Source organism: Lathamus discolor, chromosome 2, assembly GCF_037157495.1.
Source record: "Lathamus discolor isolate bLatDis1 chromosome 2, bLatDis1.hap1, whole genome shotgun sequence".
NCBI classification, from domain to species: Eukaryota; Metazoa; Chordata; class Aves; order Psittaciformes; family Psittacidae; genus Lathamus; species Lathamus discolor.
Genome location: NC_088885.1, coordinates 56,260,170 through 56,275,635, shown reverse-complemented (window position 1 = coordinate 56,275,635; position 15,466 = coordinate 56,260,170). Strand labels below are relative to the sequence as shown.

General features: G+C 36.2%; 1 protein-coding gene across 2 annotated transcripts in view; it reads right to left on the bottom strand.

Moving 5' to 3' along the window:
- Nucleotides 1-1,661: 1,661 nt before the first annotated feature.
- The window catches only part of GHRHR (growth hormone releasing hormone receptor), a 40,752-nt gene continuing 26,947 nt past the window's right edge, over nucleotides 1,662-15,466 (bottom strand). The window contains exons 5-13 of one of the 2 annotated variants that reach the window (XM_065666905.1): nucleotides 13,677-13,774; nucleotides 11,871-12,003; nucleotides 10,854-11,007; nucleotides 9,521-9,581; nucleotides 9,346-9,415; nucleotides 7,627-7,718; nucleotides 6,774-6,903; nucleotides 5,165-5,206; nucleotides 1,662-2,535 (exon numbers count right to left, since the gene is read on the bottom strand). In XM_065666905.1, coding sequence (XP_065522977.1) covers nucleotides 2,413-2,535; nucleotides 5,165-5,206; nucleotides 6,774-6,903; nucleotides 7,627-7,718; nucleotides 9,346-9,415; nucleotides 9,521-9,581; nucleotides 10,854-11,007; nucleotides 11,871-12,003; nucleotides 13,677-13,774 — 903 coding nt within the window. In that variant the 3' untranslated portion in view covers nucleotides 1,662-2,412. Of the gene's footprint in view, nucleotides 2,536-5,164; nucleotides 5,207-5,814; nucleotides 6,022-6,773; nucleotides 6,904-7,626; nucleotides 7,719-9,345; nucleotides 9,416-9,520; nucleotides 9,582-10,853; nucleotides 11,008-11,870; nucleotides 12,004-13,676; nucleotides 13,775-15,466 lie in introns of those variants that run through there. The other variant, XM_065666906.1, reaches the window with a different exon arrangement.

Genomic DNA, 15,466 nt, shown 5'->3' with positions numbered 1-15,466 from the left:
CGTGTTTTTTCCCATCAAGTTGATTTGGACTCAGTGTTCTGGCTTACACATTATTGTTACCAGTTCAGTAAGGAGATGGAGGAAATCCTTAACGTGTTAATGCACTCAGTGTGGATTAGGTGTGGATGCTCATATAGTTTCTAAAATCTCTTAAAATTAATGCTATTACCAAAAAAGGTGTTTCTAAAAATTCCTGTGTGGTGGTACCACACTCATATATACCAGCACTCATGCAGATACAGTCCATTGGATAAAGGAACTTCTTCTGGCTGGAAATCAATCTGAGCTATAAAAATAAAGCTTGTGCTTGGGCAGAACAGGGGAGGTACCGTCTCACACTTTCGTAATTTCCTAACCTTGTTTACCTACAACAGCTAGAGGTGAATCCTACTCATAATTTGATGGTGCTGTTCTAGCTGGTTGTCCTGATCATCAAGAATCACAGCCGTCACACATGGAAGCTATATTTTACTTCTGTCTTGACTTATTGCGGTGTAAACCCTTCAGCAATTTGCACACCCTGGGAATGATTCTTTATCATCAGGTCAGTTTTCCATTGCTTTGGCCCTGCTCCAAGCGAAAGTAAATCATACTTAGCAAAATTTATTCTTCAAAGGTTAAGGAGTTTCTGTTACTCACACTTTTCATACTTGTTTTTATCAAACTTTGCATGTGACAGGCAAGAACTTGCAGAAACATGATCTTATGAAATAAGTGTGCACATGCTGTTAAGTTAGTCTTGAGCTCAGTAAAAATTATCTGATTCAATGCAATTCACTTCCTGAAAAACTGAATTACTTAAGTTTTTAAATTGTGCTTAACACTTTATATTCAAGAGTGAATTTGCTAAAAACATAATGTGACCTTAATATCCACACCATGCCTAGTCATAACTGCTATTGATATAGTGATGAGAGTCACATCTTCTGATTTTAGCTACCTACAGTGCAGCTGATCTGTTCAACAGAAGGAAAAAAAATATTTCTTTCGTATTGCTTCTTCTTTTATCTTCCAGTTCCGGAGCATGATGGTCTCCAGAGTAAATTTGTCACTTCACAAATTATTAATAACCCTAATTATATAACAGAAATGCAGCAGCTATAGGAAATTTTCTATCTAAGCATTTATGGGTAGAAATGAGTAAAATTTAGACATATTAGTTAAGCTATTACTCTGGACTCCACTCTAGTTGATAGAGACCTTAATCTCCTTTACATGAAAACTAGATGACATAACATTCCACTTCTTCAGGTTAGCTGCAATTACAACAGCAAAAGAAAAAGGAAGGGAAGTCCACTTCTGTATGTTATAATTTCTGTTATTTAATAGGATTTTCCAGCTCACTGAAATGTCCAGAAAGGCAGGATGAAAGTGTATCGGTGTAATGGTCCTTGCTGTTTGGTTCAGTTTAACTTTACCCCCTTCCAAGCCCAGATGTTTTCATCAGAAAGGTTTATCAAACTATTAATCTGCAGGTCACAACAACCATTGGGGAAAAAGCAAACAAAAGCAAACCAAATAAACAAAAGCTTTCACACACAAACACTGGGAACTAGAGTTTATTTTAAGCTCCTGCATGTTTTACAGCACTGGAGAGCAAAAACATTCACACATAAGAAAGTACTTAACAGTATTCCTAGCAATGGCCTATTCCGTCTACCATGGGTCTCATTCTCTTTCTGTGCAAAAGTTTGTTTTTCTTTTTAACTTACTTGCAAAAGGCAGTAATTCCTCAATTATTGTCTTACAGAGCCTTGTCCTTCCCAACACTTCTACTTACTGCTACTTGGGTATCAGAAATTCTCTAACACGCAGCTACTGAAATAATATTAGAACATGAAAGTGCATTGTGTTTTATTGTGAACTTTGAAACTTTTAAAGAGACAATAAAAAAAGACAATATCAGAGGACTTCTTAGTCAATGTGCTACTGTTTAATAGGGCATTTGGTTTCTTATTTGCATTTCTACTGAATCAAAACAAGGGACAAAGTTTGAACAAGCTGTGTAGACTACATATTCCACTGCATGAGGATTGAATTCCAGTTATCAGAGCTGGTCATCTGTGGTGTCATCGTAGGGTACTATTGGTGTCAACTCTCTAGACACATTATGCCATTATATTATATATGGTTCATCAGTGAAAGTGTGCAGGAAGTGAACCAAGAAGAGTTGATATTTGTGTTTGCTGTGAGGCATAATATATTGATGCTGTTTAGAAGGCTGTCAGTGTTTACTCACTGAAATGCTTGTCCAGTGGAAAAAACTGCTGTGGAAGGGGACCTTCCTCTCACTTGCTCAGTATAAACTGCAATTATTATGTTTGGCAGGTTCTTTGGTTTGGTTGGTTGGTTGGGTACGGTTTTTCCTAATTAAGTTTTTATATGTGATTACTCCAGATCCTGAGGACAACTTCAGCACACAGACGTGGTCATTTTTACTCCAGAACTGGATGGTACAGTCCATCTCGTCCTTCTCCACACTGGCATAAGTCCGTATTTCTTACCATGCCACCTCCGTCCAATTTCCGTTTGCACCTCAAAAGGAAAAAGGAATGTGATTTTGTGGTCAAATACTGCTTGGGAATAGACTGATGGGAAAGAGGAAAGACAAAAACAGGGGCTAAAAAAGAAAAAATTGGTCAAATTTAGACATCTCAGTCCATTGGGCTCTCTTTCTAGCTAGCAGAGAAAAATAGGATCCTCCAGAGTATGCTTCATCTGACCTGTCTTAATGTGACGATCCCTCTGCACTGATGAAAACATCAAGTGTGGCTAGCTCAGAGTTAGCCTCCAATGTTGAAAAGATTAAATAAACTCCATTCCTCCTTATAAGAAGTAAGGACATACTTTATATGGGTCTGACGATTTCTGTGTTCCTAGTTAGTGAGCATGGGCCCAACAACTGAAGTTAATTATTAGACCTGTCGCATAGTTAAATAGATGAAGACAGTCTCACTTCCATTTTTAACATACTTGCTTTCGATTTCTACCTTGTAGTCCTCAGTTCCCCTTCCTCTGCTGAACTGAAAAGTCTATTAACACTAAGAAACTTTCTTCCATCAGTTTCATTTTGATATATTTATGCATAGTCACATCACCTCAATCTTCTTCTGAGAAATGGGAAGAGTTTGAGATTTCTACCTCTATCACTCTAAAGTATTTTCTCCACCACTAGAATATTTTCTCAGGGTTTTTTTATATCTTCTCCCATTTATTTTAAATATCCCTTTGAAAATATATTCTAGTAATGATCTCACTAACATTGCTTACACAATTAAACACATTCACTCCACGTTGCTTGCTCTTCCTCAGTTGCTAAGGGATGTTTGTCTTGTTTCCACCTGCTTCTAGAAAAGTATAATCTGCAAGTTTCTTAACCAACATTCACCAATTTGTGGCTGAGAAATAATACTACTTTGGTGTTTAAGATGGTGAGTGGAAAGCCCTTAGCAATCAGAAGACATTTTTTTTCTGTTGTTGACAGATACATATATATATACACACATATATAAAATATACATGTGTGTATATATATGTATATATATAAGATATAAGATGTATATATATATACACACATATATAAAATAAACTGGAACAGGTTGTCCAAAGAAGTGGTAAACGCTCCATCCCTGGCAGTGTTCAAGGCCAGGTTAGAGAGAACCTTGGGTGACATGGTCTAGTGCGAGGTGTCCCTGCCCATGGCTTGGGTGGTTGGAACTGTATGATCTTAAGGTGCCTTCAAATCCTAACCATTCTATGACTATGCTATGATATACTGCTCATTGGTATGTTCACAGAAACACACAGTGGGTCCAGACAAGCCCTAAGATCTGCATTCATATCTGATTCCTATTAGAAATGTGCCTTCCCAGATGTTCAATATGAAGGAAATTTCTCTATGAAATGCTGTATATCTGAGGTATCAAGCTGAACGTAAGTAAAGCTACGGTCTACCATCAGGAGAGATTAGGATTGTTAATAGACTAACTAACAGGAGTATTAACTGAACACAAGCATCATTAGAGACATCAGCAATTCATACCCATAAACTAATCCAAAAGGTTAAGAAAGGTTATTATATTTGAAGATGATATTTTTAGTATTTCAGAAATTCCTGACAAAATTAAGTAAAATGTGGACCGCGGCACAAGTAGACAATTAAATGCTGTTTGAAACCTTAATCAGCCCTAGACTTTAAACTTAGAAAATAGAGATTTAGCCAACACAGCCCATGGTGTCTAAAATGGGCCAGCTAACTCTAACATAAACAACTGCACTTGGTCATTTGAATTTCACTGACTGTGATGACTAGGAGTAGGATTCACAACTTAAACATACCTTTGACACTAGGGGATGCCCTGTACAATGGTATATATGAATCAGAACTCTCCTTATTTAGGAGCTGCAGGTAGAAACCAGCAGACTTTTAGTGTAGCCTGAAACTGAATCCCAGTCATACTCTAAAATAATCATCTCAGCTACCCTGTAGTCAGAAAAGAGAGGGAAATTTCAGGGTTTCAACCCATTCTAAAATATGGAGGATAAACTGTTTTTTCCTATCTAATTCATTTAAGATGCATTCTTACCATAACATCTAGACTATATAATTGGATCTGGAGACTAAGCTAAATTAAATCAGTCCTCTCCCATTAACAGTAAAATTCTGACCTACATATTCTAAATGTAAAATCAGACTTATCAACATGAAGTAATACTGGGAAGCTTCATGAGCATTAAAAAAAAAAAAAAACCAACTAATATTTCAGTATTGGGCAATCAGTATAAATTTAAATTCTTTCCAATTTAGTCATAGACTTTTAGTAAATGGAGATCTCTTTGCATTACTGCAGCAGCTTGTGCTTTCAGATCCAGACCTAGCATGGGTTTTCCAAGCCCTGCTATAGTATAGAAATGTGCAGAAATGCTAAAAAAATGCTAAAAAAAAAAAGCTTGATGGAATAGCAAAGTAGTAAAAGCTCATTTCTCCACTAGATGGCTTCATTCCCATGAAGATAGTTGACATTCACCTTCGTTGATTCCCATGTTAACAGACAATCCTAAGAACGAAAAGATTTGATTATCTGCTTGTATGAAACTGATTATTAACTGTATGTGTCTGCCAGCAAAAGCAACATTGTAAATAATATAGTTTCCTTATCCTTACCTCTTGGTTCAGGAAACAGTAAAGAACTGCTACAATAAACCCCTGAAAAAGAAAAAAAAAACACCAAAACACAGAAGTGTTGAATATTAGCACAGTTTAAAAAAGCATCCTGCACTAGCTGACTTCATGATGATTATCACTATATGTTGGAGAATTGTTATAAATTCTAAAATTCTTTATCTCCAGTAAATCTGCTCCAGTAAATCTGCTCAATCTTTATCTCCAGTAAATCCGCTCAGCCAGACAATCAGCTAGTTACTGGCATTTCACTGAAGTAAGATATGAATTCACAGTAACAGATAACACAGCAATTGACATTCTCCCACATTATGCTTATAAAAGTATGGTCCATTCTATGGCCAAACACACTGCAAGCTAATTCTCTACATGGTGTAAATCAATAAGGAAACAGAGTTCATAAGGAGGTCCACGTATGGAGCTCATACAGCTTTCAGTCAACTTCTGTGTCTTTGCAGTATGAGATCAAATTATGGCCTACTGAATACTTTTGTTCAGATTTTGAACTGAGATAAACCCAGGAAAATAGTAGGAGGTCAATGGACCTATATGATCAGATATCAGCTAGACACCTCACCTTTTTATTCAGTTAACTTATTTCTTACAATGTTAATTAACAAAATGAAGGCCAGCTCCAGGTACAGAGGGTCAGCATTGAGATGTTCAGGGTTTTTTGGACATGATTGTCAAAATGGATTAAATCTTCAAGAAGATGATACCAGCATAACTGCTGGATTTTTGGTGATGAATTCTGGCAAATGATGCCATCCAAACCATTCAGAGGGAGGTATGCTTCTTTGAAGTTTGGTAGGATTGTCCACAGCTGCTTCTTGAAGACTCTGAGGTACAGCACAGGGAAAGGGAGGAAAGCAAGGGACAACTAAGTGACGCCTTCCTCGTACCTCAGGTAGCACAGCCACTTGGATGGTCTGTCAGACCAGCCCCAGTAGCTGTTCTAGATGGCACCAAGCTTCTCAATCTGTCCATGCTCTGTGTGCCAGCTCAGACCAGGTGGGGGCATTCAAAGTACACCAAATATTTTGGTTACCCAGGAGGAAAACTCACGGAGCATTCCTAGGGGCAGTAGTTTGTACAAGGGTTGATGTGCATACCAGGCACTATTCGATTTTCATATGTTTGCCTATCTATTTACTGACACTATCTATTTACTGACTTGACAAAGAATTAGCAAGGAGGCTGTACCTACAGCTTCTGTTGCCCCTGGATAGTTTAACACCAGCCCAAATCATCTTGATCTTATTATTGAAGTCGGAGAAGGTATGTGAATTGTCACTGGTAGCAAAAAAGGTTTTACGTGCTCGACTTCGACCCACCACCCAATTTACACATGCATCTGAAAGATTTGGCCTTGTATTTGTGAAATTTGTAAATATATATTCTAGCCTACAGCCGGATAGAACATAGGTCACATCTTCAGATATCATAACTCAGCGAAGAACCACTAACTCTGTGAGGAGACACTAGCTTCAGGATCCAGTATATTTTTGTGCAATACTAGTTGTCATGTGGGTACTAGTATTACAAGATTAACTTAGAAAATCTACTAAGGAAGCCTCTGAAGTCATTTTACCTGAAAAGATCCAATGCAGAGCTCTAAGTAAAGCCGAACCCCTGGGCTGGTGTATTCCGGAAGAAAGTTGAAGACAATATAATGGGTTCCAAATAATGGAATTAGAAGCAGGGTTGACCTTGAGAGACGTCTAGCTTGGGGCATGAGAAGAAGTAAGGTAATATTATTTCCCTGAGTAAAAATTGAGGCATGTGATATGCCACAGTAATGAGCAGAAGCTAAAAAGAGGAGCTGAATATTTAGAAATGAAGTTCATATCTCTTGGAAATATAGTGCTGAGCAGAAAGCATAATGAGAAATGAGCTAGAAATAGATTTCTGGTGCTCATTCCCTTATCGGCAATACCATGTTCATGGCTTTTTTTATGGTATTTTGGCATTCTGTCTTTCTGAATGAGATTACTATTCAGGAAAACACAAAGAACTAGAACATATTTTGGCTTATCAATTCCACTGAAAATTTGATGTTTATTTGTAACTAAATAGTTACAAATAAAGTAACATGCAGCCTCCATTTACAGTCCAAGTACAGGAAAGGAGATCTACAGAGGGTAATTTATCCTGCCCTAAATCAGAGGTCTAATGTGGATTTGATGATTGGTTTCCGAGTGTCCCCATTAAGTGTAATTGGAAGGTAGATATCTGAGCACATCATGCTTAGATGGCAAATATTAAGATGAGTTTCATCCTTTGACTAGTTTTCTTGGGAATGGGATAAGATTGGAAATTTCTAAAATTTAATGCTAACCAAACTAAGCCTGTGGCACTGCACAAGTGCTTCTCTGTTTAGAAAAGATGATACAAGCTTTTATTAATAAAATAATTGGCTTTTTAATTATTTTTCCATACACTACCTGTACTGAGAAGAGTTATTGAAGTTGATTTGTCTAGGGTCTAGTTTTTTCAGCAAAATTCTGATGATGTTAATAAAAAGGACAAAATTGACCTGTTCACAATGTTTTGGGAAAAAAAGAAAAAGAAAAAAAAGAGAGAAAGAAAATAAAAGATTACTTTCCAATGTAAAACTTTGCAACAAAATTCTGGGCATTTAATTTCAGTTATTATGCAATTTGTGCAGTTTCATGAGATCTATGTAAAATTATCAATGTAATTCCTGTTGAAAGCATTCAAATGTCTGAATAGTTTACATTCCTTCTTAGAGAAACAGCTGAAGATGAAAACTTGAGAATGTGACTTTGTTAAGGAAATTATTTTTGTCAATAGCTTGTGTGATTTTTTTTTTTTAATTTTCTGTAGCTCATATAATTTTGAATCTCTTTTGAGATGACTACTGTATTAAATTCTGGGTAGTATCTTTAGATATTATTAATAGAATTCATCTGACTAAATACAGATAGTCTGCATCTGAGCTGATCACCCTGTTCTCTCTTTGTAGTCAATGGAGAGTCAGCCAGCACAGTCAATGCAGCCCCAGGTGGGATTTGGGATGAATCACCTCCTCTGAAGGCAGCGCCTATTATAAGTCAGACAAATCACATACCAAGAGTGCATGTTTCTCTTTATTGACTCTGAAGAGAACTGAGGAGCATTAGTTTAGCTCCAGAGCTAGGTATGGTTAATCCTAACTTGCAGATTTTCTACAACTGCAATTTGGCACAGCTTTACTAAAGTCTGCGAAACTGCTCAGTTTTCCACAATTGGAGAGTTTCTCGCCATGCATTTTTGTGTCTGTACACATCAGCTCTTTTTAGCTGAGGCTGAATGCTTAGTTTTGCCTAGCAATGTCCACATTTTACCAGAAAGTCCAATCTCTTTTTATCCATCAGTGGTGCCTCAAGCACACTCCAGCAGAAAAATCATCAGTGCAAAACCCTGAATCTCTTCACTTCAGATGCGGATGTCAGATGAGCACTAATAGTGAAAAAAATAATGGTAATAGAAGGGAATATAATATTTTATTAAAATATGGCACACTATGACCAGAATTCGACTTGAGATTCTTCATTTACCTTGTTTGTGTATATATGCCTTATTTGTATACATCTGTCCTTCACTTAAATTGAGCTTTTAATATATTGCCTTAAGATCATCCATTACCTGCTTCCTTAAACACTGCTTGGATTTAAAGACATGTGGAAGTAATCATACATGATAATCATTTAAAGCCCATTAGTTTATTCAATAAATGTCAGGCTCAAGAGTTATTATCATTGTTACAACCTATGAGCAGAAACATACTGACTTTGAAAGTTCACATTAAAATTCATGGTTGATTCTGGACTTTTAGGCTAAAATTTTGTTTTGAAATATTATGAGGATGGTTTAGCCATACACCTACTATTAATTTCAACCATAGTAACAATTCTATGCAAATTTTTATTTTTTTGTAGGATAGTAACAATTCTATGAAAGCTTTAATTTTTTGTAGGATATTTGTTTTGTAGGGTTGTCAGTTCTCTGCCTCTTTTTAGTTTGCATCTGACATAGGCAAGTTTAGAGTAGAAATTTTACCATTCCTTTTCCTCGTTTTAAACGACACTTCAGCAAACACTAATCAGATTTTAACAGTCTTTTTTCTTCTAATTAATGTTGGCAAACTCAGAAGTACCTACCCCAACGGAAATTATAATAGGTCCTTTGATTAACCACCAGTAAGGAGAGCCTTGATTAATATCCCAGCATCTGAGAAAACAACAATAAGTTTAGAAAAAGATGTGCATGTAATCACTGAGATAAATTAGAAATATAACTCAAGAGTACAGAATAATGTAGGAAACAACGACTTACGCTGTGTCTTCAAAGTAGAATTTTGCTAATATCCATATAAGGGTGAAAAGCATTGGAAAGCCTGTCAGACATTTAAACAAAAACTGTGATTGTCTAGTTTTATCAATCAATCCAAATCTTTTCCACTGAAATTCTGCTGTGATGACATAGGTAATTCTTTTTCAGAACTGGAATTGCCTTTTGTGGCCTGTTCATGTAATGGGAATTACTTTAAACCTCTAGTACAAAGCTAGAAAGAAATCTCCTGATATCCATGATGGAATAAAACGAGTTACAACATAACTGTTTGGTGATCATGTATCACTGTGAAGATACAAAGGGATATAGAAGCCGCTTTGTACATTATGTATTTCTGCCAGAGGCCTGAATTTACAACCTCTTACTAACACAATTCACCTGTATGATCTCACATGAAGTTAGAACTTGCATGCAGATAGCACATTAAACCCAGGGTTTATTTAATAAAGGTGTTTTTTGCATGACAAAATATTGGGGAATAGCATTTACCAAATCTTAAAATAATAGTAATATTAGCACTTTACAAACACAGAATATAATGCAGTCTACCTTAACCCTTCCTCAAACGGCACTTGAGGTCTCCCTAAAATACCCAAAATTATTCAGTTTCCTTATTTGTGAGGCCTACCTTAGCCTTTGGTGGCAAAATGCATGATTGCCTCCCTGAACTGAGAAAAAAAACTCACCTGGGCAAGTACATTCATCTGCCATGTTTTCTGGTTTTAGCTTGACACAGCAACTCTATGTGGGCAGCCACTTAGTTTCTGATTTCTAAGTCACCAAAAAGGTCTAAACAATTATATTTATTGCAGACTACAACAAAAATGAGTGGGGATGTACCTGCACTGTTATTAGGTGGATAGAGCTCCTTTATTCATAAAACTGCTCAATATAAAAAATGGGCTATAGCAATATTAAGACTACACAAATGCCTGCTATGACTCCAGAGGGACCCATTCTCACATGAAGACTGTGTAACTATACTTTGCATGAATAGGTACAATGTGTTCCTAACTGGTGTTTGTGATAGCTCCTTAGATACCTTTGTTTTCAACTGGGAGACGTTTAAGTGGACTGGATCACCCTCTGTGGGTTCTTGAGTGTACTTGATTTTCCACTTATCTCATAGGAACTTTAATGACATACTTTAAAAATCTTGATTGCTCCTCACTAGCACACATGTGAAAGTAAATTCAAAGTAATGGCCAAGGTAGGCACTTCAGTTGGGCAGATTTGATTCCACATCCAGTATTTTTAATGGGAACTTTACTTAACATCTTGCCTTTTATTAATCTCGTGAAAAAGCTTTACTTACCCCAACCAAAGAGAACAAGCCACCAAAAATATCTTCTTCCATGAGAAAGGGATGAGAGTAGTAGACAGTTTAGGTAAAGAGCCTCTACTAGCAGCCACATGAAATTGGTCATCATGAAGTAGTGACAGAAAACAACTGAGATCTTGCATTCAGTCTAAGGAACAGGAAATTTATAATATAAGCATTAATCGTGGATACATGTGTTTGATTTGTAGTAGTCATCTGTAATTTTGGTTGAGATCTACAAAGAACAAGATCTCACAATTACATGCATGTTTAAAGGGAGAGCTTAAAATGTAAAATGATTTTCTGAAAAGTAAGGCTTTAACCATAATAATACCTATGAATCCCCACTTTGCTTTGTGTTTCTATGTTAGAAATATAGCATGTGATTTCTCCCATGAATGCACTGCCTCCAGTGTACCTCATGTCAGTAGAGAGAAATGCTCCATGGGCCTCCAACAAATGTTCTTCACCCACTTTCTTACTTACACTCAGTTCTACATTTTTGTGAATGTAGAATAATCATCCCATAAACCTTTGCTTGAAAACCATTGCCATCTTGCCAGTATTTGTGGCTGGATCAAAGCTAAGTTGATAGCCTAGTACCTTGCATGTTTTTCAGTGTATAATTCAGTTTTTAGTCAGAACATGAAATCAAACATTTCCAGAAGCATCAGCTCTTAAAACTTGTACTATGAGGTACTCAGAGATAGCAAATTTTAACCTTTAAATCATGGAACTGTAACAGTGTAATGATACTGCTTTTTTCTATGGCAAAATCTGTGCCTGATGTAGAGAACTTTAGGATTACAAATTTATGCATTCAGAACACTGAAGGACATGAGGTGCACACTTATGGAGGTAAAACATACTGAATAAAAGAATTATATTATTTTCATTATCTGATTAGAAGGAAAAAAAGGGTAAGTAGAAAAAGCCATGAAAAGTGAAACCATGTATAGATAGTACGCAAAAACATCAAGTACCACAGTATCCTGCTTTTCATATGCTTACTGTAGAGAAGCTGCAATGATCAATATCTTCCTCTTGGAAAAGAACAGCATCCTTAATGAAGATAGCAATAGCTTTCAAGATAAAAGTGAAAAAGAGCTGTACATGGATATAATTTCTGGGACAGCGAAGCCTCCTGCAAGAAAAGGAGAGGTCCTTCTGAGGCAATTAACTGACTTGTGTTGGCAGTAATTAAAATGTGCAATAAGCTCTTGTTTAATCTCAGTTACTTGCAAGCACATATAGAAAGTACACGTTCATTTACTAAGCTGTCTTTGCATGCAGGCAGAGTTAGAAACCTTCCTCATGTAAAGCAATTCACTCACAGTCTTACACCTTAACCACCTTTGCTATTAGATGGTGACCTGGTGATGTTGCTGCCAAATTTCAGGAATCTCAGTTTTAGTTTGTGTTTAGTATCCCTGAGCCAGGCCTCTCGTCAGCATTGATTTTGGGCCAAGAGAAACCTGCATTTAAGGAATGATCTTAACAGCTACAGTTCTGACTATTTCTAAACCACTCCCAAGAACAAGCATGCAGAGAAATCCCAAACTAGCTAAACAGTTTTCTCAATTAACAGAATAAAATTCAGCAAGATTTTCTATACCTTAAGCTGCGGGTGAGTTAAAGTGCATTAAACCCCTGTGTAGACAGCCTTATATTCAGAAATAAAAAAGTCTTCCTTAGTTCTCCAAAGTTCCTCTTATAAAATAAATTAATGCAGATGAGAGCTTTAACACAATTTGTCACATCTACTTTAAATTCTCAATTCAGTCAGATTAAATTTTTACTGTTATCAAATACAAGCTTTTGGAGGAGTTATAAAGCATCAACTTTATATTTTCCTTTGAAGCTGAAGATTTTACCTCATAAGCAAAGAGTTCCATTAAAAGCTGAATTACACCCAGATCCAGTAATCACTTAATCTTAAAGCTCACTTAGAGTGAGCAGAATTTTATTACTGAACTCAAATGCCAACCCCATTGTTAACTATAACTTTTTCCTCCCTATTGATAAGTCTCTTTATGCCCATTGTTTCTTTCTTTCCCCTCATTTAGGCTGGTTTGTTTCCCTGAGGTCAGAGTGGATGTCAATAAACGTATCTGTTGCCTTCCAGACATGAACTAGGAATCAGCAGAGGTCAAGAAACTTTCCCCAGAGAAACATGACTCTCACAGCATAATACAAACACTGTTCTTTTTTGTTTTGAGGATATACAAGAAATAAACAGATTAATAAAATAAATCCTATATGGCAGTAAATAACAAATCTACATTAAATGAGAAAATAATCAATTTATTTTACTCTAGACAATCTAATTATATCTGAAAATATCTAGTAGCTGGAAAGAAACTTTCCAAATGTAGAGTGTCTAACTTTCAAAATATGTCTTTAGTTGTAAATGTTTCAGCGCATGCAGTGCTGTAGGAACATTATTCAGAATCAAGTTATTTGTGTGTATTATTCTTCTTAATATAAAATTCATTGAAACTATAAAAAGCAAACATACATACAAACTTACAAAACGTTCATTCCACTAAAGCAAGAAAAATTAACTACTGGTCATTTAGTATTAAACTGAGTCAACAATAGACAGTCGGGGTTTATTTCCCAGTTCTTCTTCTTATGCCTGGTAGCTTTTTGTTTCTAGCCTCAATTTAATATTATTGAATCAATATGTACAGAATATTTTATTTTTATTCTTCTGAATATCTATATTCTTTTTTTATTATATCTAATGCTGTCTCACACAGCCCAGGATACTAAGAACTGTTAAAAGAATCGAGGCTAGAGAATAACCATACATACCTGAATGCAATAAGAACTGTCACGGCAATAATGAGTGAGGTGATCGATACACTGTACCCTACAGTGTAGATGATCTTTATAGTAGAAAAGTAGGATTTCTAGAAAAGAATAGAATTATTTGTCACATAGCTTGCAGCCAAATGACAGCTGTTTCACAGGTTCTGGTAGTTTTGCTTTGTTCAGTGCTTCCAATCTGTTCACATCCCTGACTCCCCTTTTTTTTCCCCTTTTAACCCCACAGCACAATTCAACTGAAATTACTCATTGTTTCTTTTCTGAAGACTCATCCTATAGCCCAGTCTGATAAAGAAACGTATTAATCAGGATGGTTTGAAGCTCATTCATCAAACCATAAAAAAAGCAAGAAGGCATTGTAAAAACTCTAGTGCATTTTTATAAGCACTGCATTTTATACCATGTTTTCTCCCCAGCAGTAACAGGACAATCCTGCTGGCAGCTGTCTACATGATGAATACAAAATTCTTTCAGCCTTTCCTTATGTGTCTCCAAATTTCTTCACTCTGCTTCCTTTCCTTTTTTTATTTTTTATTCTTCCTTTCCTTTTTTTTTTTTTTTTCTGTGTGTGTGTTGTGAGCTGTTTTTTTTTTTTTTTTCATGGTGTTGGTCATTTTTTTTCCTCTTTTTTCTTGCTGCCAAACTCAATTGTTACTCAGCCACAATGTCAATCAAAATCCATTTCCATTTAACTGGCACCTCTATCAGACATGATCTCTGAGTGAAAATACGCTGACTTCAATTATCACACATTGAAGAAGAAAATAGAAGGAATAAGCTTTAGGCTGAAACTATTTTCCTTAAACCTAACATGGTCTCTCTCTTAGGTCCTGTTTCAATGTTTTTATATCCTAAAATCTGTGCAGCTATGCAGTGTGTTGGTACAGTTCTCTGTGGGGAAGGGCAGATACTTACTTTGAGCCATAAGTATAACTTAAGGCATTATAAGTCTGATATTATGTAGGATTTATTTCATTTATCTTAGGTGATTAAAAGTTAGCTGCCCGAATATGAGCAGATGAGTTTATAGTAAAACAGGCTGGCTGAGAGCATGGCCACAGAACTGTGCTGTTCAATTGTTAACACAAACCTGTTTCTTCTTATTTTGTTTCTTTTCTAGTTAATGAATGCAGACAAGCACCCACAGAAGACAATACAACTCATTGTAAAATGACACCTTATCACTTTCTGCCAGCAAGAAAAAGGTTCTATCACCACACCACACTTACAAGTGCAGGTTGATAGGTCTGGTTTAGCAGAGCAAGACCTTTGGAGCTGAGGATCCTACATTCATGTTGTGTGCATTTCTGACTAGCCCTAGTCTATTCTCTGGAAGAGGAGTTACAGGAAGCTAAGTACATCTATACAATATGTTTGTATCCTTATGAGAGATCAAGCACAATATTTCCCTGTACATACAACCTCTAAATATCAACAATTGTGCAAACCTAGCTGAAGAAATATGTCAAATTCTGAATGCATTACAGAGATGTAGGTTTTTTTCGCTTGTTGAATTAGATATTTTATGCTAGGCAGGATGAGAAACCAGAAATCGCTTTCATCCTGAGATATTTCTGGGTTTTAAATAGTGGTGTTATAACAGCACCTTTGCTGTACTGATCTTGTGATGCCACAAAATGATCTTGCTGACTGATATTATTGAAATGTCTGAATTCATATTTTCATTTTGTGATATGCCTCTAGCTGTTATAGCTGCAAGCAAGTTCAATAGTACTGCATGATGGCATAGGATTTGCAGCTGGCTTTATTTTTGT